At 40.6% G+C, this 4,670-nt stretch overlaps 1 protein-coding gene across 1 annotated transcript; it reads left to right on the forward strand.

Moving 5' to 3' along the window:
• The first annotated feature begins 1,133 nt into the window (after positions 1 to 1,133).
• LOC127136482 (uncharacterized) lies at positions 1,134 to 3,062 on the forward strand. The gene is made up of 3 exons (XM_051063031.1): positions 1,134 to 1,725; positions 1,807 to 2,501; positions 2,610 to 3,062. The coding sequence occupies exons 1-3, from the start codon at positions 1,134 to 1,136 to the stop codon at positions 3,060 to 3,062; spliced, it is 1,740 nt and encodes a 579-aa protein (XP_050918988.1).
• Positions 3,063 to 4,670: the final 1,608 nt, after the last annotated feature.

Raw genomic sequence — 4,670 nt, forward strand, 5'->3', positions numbered from 1 at the left:
TACCAACTATCAATGAAGCTCATCCCTTGGTCCACACATTTGCTCCACCCTTTGTCCATGCACATGTGCAACCTTATTTTGAAGATCAACAACATGCTCCAGATTTTTTTGACGAAGATGATGAAAGGCATGAAGACATAAGAGAAACGAAGGATAATTTTCAGATTCTTGAGAAAAGGTTAAGGGTTGTGGAAGGTGACTAAACATTTGGTGTTGTTGCTAGGGAGATGTGCCTAGTGTCTAGTCTAGTGATCCCTGTGAAATTCAAGACCCCAGATTTTGGTAAGTACGAGGGCCACTCATGCCCTAAATGTCACCTTATTATGTACTATCGAAAAATGGTTGTGCACGTTGAGGATGATAAACTTATGATACATTGCTTTTAAGATAGCTTGATGGGTGCTCCCTCTAAGTGGTTATTAAGCCTTGATCAAATTAGAATTTGTTGTTTCCAAGACTTGTCTGATGCTTTCATCTAGCTTTATAAGTATAACATGGATATGTCCCCAAATAGAAGGAAATTGCTCAACATGTCCCAAAAAGATAACAAGTCTTTTAAGGAATATGAGTAACGATGGAGGGAAGTGGCTTCACAATTAGAACCACCCCTTGTTGAGAAGGAGTTAGTAGATTGGTGCATGGATACAGTAAAACCTATGTTCTATGAAAGGATGGTGAGTAGTATGTCAGCAAGTTTCTATGACTTAGTTGTCGTGGGCATAAAAGTCGAACTTGGATTGAAGAATGGCAAAATGATAACCACCACTAAAACATCTGGTAACAATGTCAAAAGGTTTGCTGGAGGTTTTCAACGAAAGAAAGAGGGTGAAACAAGCGTAGTGTCAACCAGTCAAAGAAGGAGTCACTCGTGGAGAAACCAGCAGCAACAAATTGCTCAATAACAACCAACTTATTCAGTGCAGTATATCCAACAACCATATGTGGCAGCAGTCACACCGTCTTTCAACCAACCACAATCTCTTATCAATCAACCTGTTCAACAAGCACCAGTATACCAACGAGCACTTACGACACCCTTTTATCAACTACCAAGGCCTCAAGCCCCACGTCCACAAAATATTCCAAACCAGAATAAGGTACAAAGAGGTAAATCTCCTTTCTTTTCGATCCCTATGACGTACACTGAGTTGTACCCATCATTGTTGCAAAAAGGGTTGGTGGCTCCCAGACCTTTAGGTCCTCCACCAAATCCTTTACCTCCATGGTACAATCAAGATGCCCATTGTACTTTCCATGAGGGTGCCCCTAGGCATGATTTGGAAGAATGCGATGATTTGAAGCATATAGTGAGAGAGTTGGTTGAGAAGAAGATCCTTTCATTCAGAGATATTGAACCCAACGTAAAGAGTAATCCTCTGCCTGTGCATGGTGCTGTTAATGCCATTAAAGATGTATCTGATGTTTGTATAATAAAAAATGTTGAAGATATTAAATATCTGTTGCTAGCATTCCATGCAAGATTGGTGGGAGCTGGCCTGGTTGATACCTGTCATGATAGCTGTGAAGAATGCACCGTTTATCCAAGAGGGTGTAAATTGGTACGAGCCGATATTCAAAATTTAATGGACCAAGGTGTTCTACAAGTTTGTGGTCCTACAACAAACGAGGACATTTCAGTAATTGAACCCTTTTTCAATCTACCAGATCCTGTTGAGATAACCTATCAAAGAAGGGATGTTGTTTATCCATCACTTGTGGTAGTCTGTATGCCTACCCCCTTTCCCTTCGAAAGCACCAAGGTCGTGCCTTGAAAATATGACATAACTGTGGTAGATGGAGTGGTAGATGAAGAACCCAAAGATGTTGAATGTGAGAAGAGCTTGGAGGATGTTGATGCCAATATTAAAAACATCGTAGGGACGAGTAGAATGACCCACAATGGTCGGATTTATACCTCTTATTTCAATATAATCCCTCAAGCACCGACAAAGGAAGCTACAATTATAATTCCTGCCCCAGAATCTGGAGGGGTACAATCAGTGGTGCAATTCGGTGAAGCAATTGAATTTCTGAAAATGATAAGGAAAAGCGACTACAAGATAGTCGATCAACTATATCAAACACCGTCAAAAATATCTATCCTATCCTTGCTTCTGAACTCCCAATCTCATAGGGAGGCTCTACTGAAAGTGCTCGCTCAAGCTCATGTTACTCAAGATATAACAATTGGCCAATTTGATGGGATGGTCTCCAATATCACAGCTTGTAACACTCTAAGTTTCAGCAATGAAGAGCTGCCCAAGGAAGGACAAAATCACAATCGTGCCTTGCATGTATCCATAAAGTGCCAAGAAGATTCTCTGGCCGGGGTATTAGTTGACACTGGATCGTCCATCAATGTCTTGCCAAAAAGGGAGCTTGCTAAATTATCTTACCAAGGTTCAGAGATGAATCCCAATGCGCTCGTTGTAAAAGCATTTGACGGTTCCCGAAGGACAATAGGTGGAGAGGTAGAGCTACCAATCCAAATCGGACCGCATGTATTCCCCATCACTTTCCAAGTCATGGATATCAATCCCGCTTATAGATGCCTTTTGGGACATCCATGAATACATGTTATTGGGGTAGTAACTTCTACTTTGCACCAGAAAATGAAGTTTGTCGTCAACAACAAGCTTGTCATTGTCTCCAGTGAAGAAGATTTCATCATTAGTCAACTCTCCTTTTTCCGTCATCTCGAGGCTGATGAAGATGCCTTGGATACTTCTTTCCAAGCACTTGAAATAGCCAATGCCACACTCGTGGAAGTAAAAGATGTTGTTGAGAAAGCCATTTTGTTGTTCACCTATTTGAAGAGCGCGAAGTCAGCAGTTGAAAATGGAGACCCTGCAGGTTGGGGGCAAGTCATCAATGTCCGCAAAAAAAATAATCGTTTTGGTTTGGGGTACAAGCCTTCTTCTAAGGAAGGAGCCCTGATCCCTGCAAAGGACCGCATGTGGAGCATTCAAGAAGTCTTCATAAGCACATGTTTTATCCGTGGAGATCAAGTTGGTGCATGTGCAGATGACACTGAAGTTGGAGAAGCATCAAATCTGATATAATGTTGTGAAGCAGCCTTAACAAATTAGGAGGCAGTTGAGATTCCAGAAGTTTTTCCCGTGTCAAACTAATTATGTTTTCTTTTGTTTTTCAAAATCCTTAGCTCTGCCCAAGCTAACGGATCATTTGTAGGGCCACTTTAAATTTCAAAATTACTATGACAAATAAAGGGCATTTTGTTCAAATTCTTATCGTTCACTTATTTGTTTTTATTTCCATAAAATGGCAATCCTTTCAAAAACTACAAAAATATTTTTCTTTCTTTTGCATTTTATTTCCACGTTTCTAAAAAACCATCACTTAAAAAACATACAGAATAATCAATAAACCGGTTGAATTCGGTGACCCTACTACTCCTTATAACTTTGAATTCCCGGTCTACCAAGCAGAAGAGGATAGTGAGGAAGATTGTGACTTCCCTAAAGAAATGGCAAGGTTGCTCGAGCACGGGTCCAAGGCCATTCAGTCGCATCAAGAACCGGTGGAGACAGTCAACCTTGGCACTGAGGAAGAGAAGAAAGAGGTCAAAGTTGGAACTACACTCGGGGCAAACATCAAAGGAAGATTGATCAAGTTGCTACAAGAATATGTAGATGTATTTGCATAGTCATATCAGGATATGCTAGGTTTAGATACTGATATTGTTGTCCACAAGCTGCCACTACATCTAGATTACCCGCCGGTGAAGCAGAAGCTCCGAAGAGCAAGACCCGACATGGCTCTAAAGGTTTGTGACAAGGTGAAACGCCAATTTGATATCGGTTTTATAGCAGTTGCGAAGTACCCTCAATGGGTAGCTAATATCGTACCAGTACCCAAAAGGATGGTAAAGTTAGGATGTGTGTTGATTAAAGGGATCTAAACAAAGCTAGTCCAGAGGAAGATTTTCCCTTGCCACATATTGACACTCTAGTAGACAACACTGCTAAGTTTGCAGTCTTCTCCTTCATGGATGGATTCTCGGGTTATAATAAAATTAAGATGGCTTCAGAAGACATGGAAAAGACCACATTCTCCACCCCCTGGGGAACATTTTTCTACAAGGTAATGCCATTCGGTCCCAAAAATGCTGGGGCAACTTACCAAAGAGCAACAGTCACTCTTTTCCATGATATGATGCACAAGGAAATTGAGGTTTATGTTGATGATATGACCTCAAAATCCCAAAGTGAAGAGGATTATATAGATCACTTGCATGAGTTATTTGAGCATCTCCGAAAATTCTAACTACGACTAAATCCTGCTAAATGCACCTTCGGTGTCTGATCTGGAAAGTTGTTTGGTTTCATTGTTAGTCAACGAGGAATTGAGGTAGATCCAGACAAGGTTAGAGCAATACAAGAAATGCTTGTTCCTCGTATTGAGAAAGAAGTTAGAGGATTCTTTGGAAGATTGAACTATATCTCTAGGTTTATATCTCATATGATTGCTACGTGTGAACCTATATTCAAGTTGCTTAGAAAAGATCAACCAGTTGAATGGATTTTTTACTGCCAAAGAGCTTTTGAGAATATCGGAAAATACCTGCAAGAGCCCCCTATTCTAATTCCACATGTTCAGGGGAAGCCACTCTTTATGTATTTGACTGTGCTTGAAAAGTCAATGGGATG

Source organism: Lathyrus oleraceus, chromosome 4 (assembly GCF_024323335.1).
Source record: "Lathyrus oleraceus cultivar Zhongwan6 chromosome 4, CAAS_Psat_ZW6_1.0, whole genome shotgun sequence".
Lineage (NCBI taxonomy): Eukaryota > Viridiplantae > Streptophyta > Magnoliopsida > Fabales > Fabaceae > Lathyrus > Lathyrus oleraceus.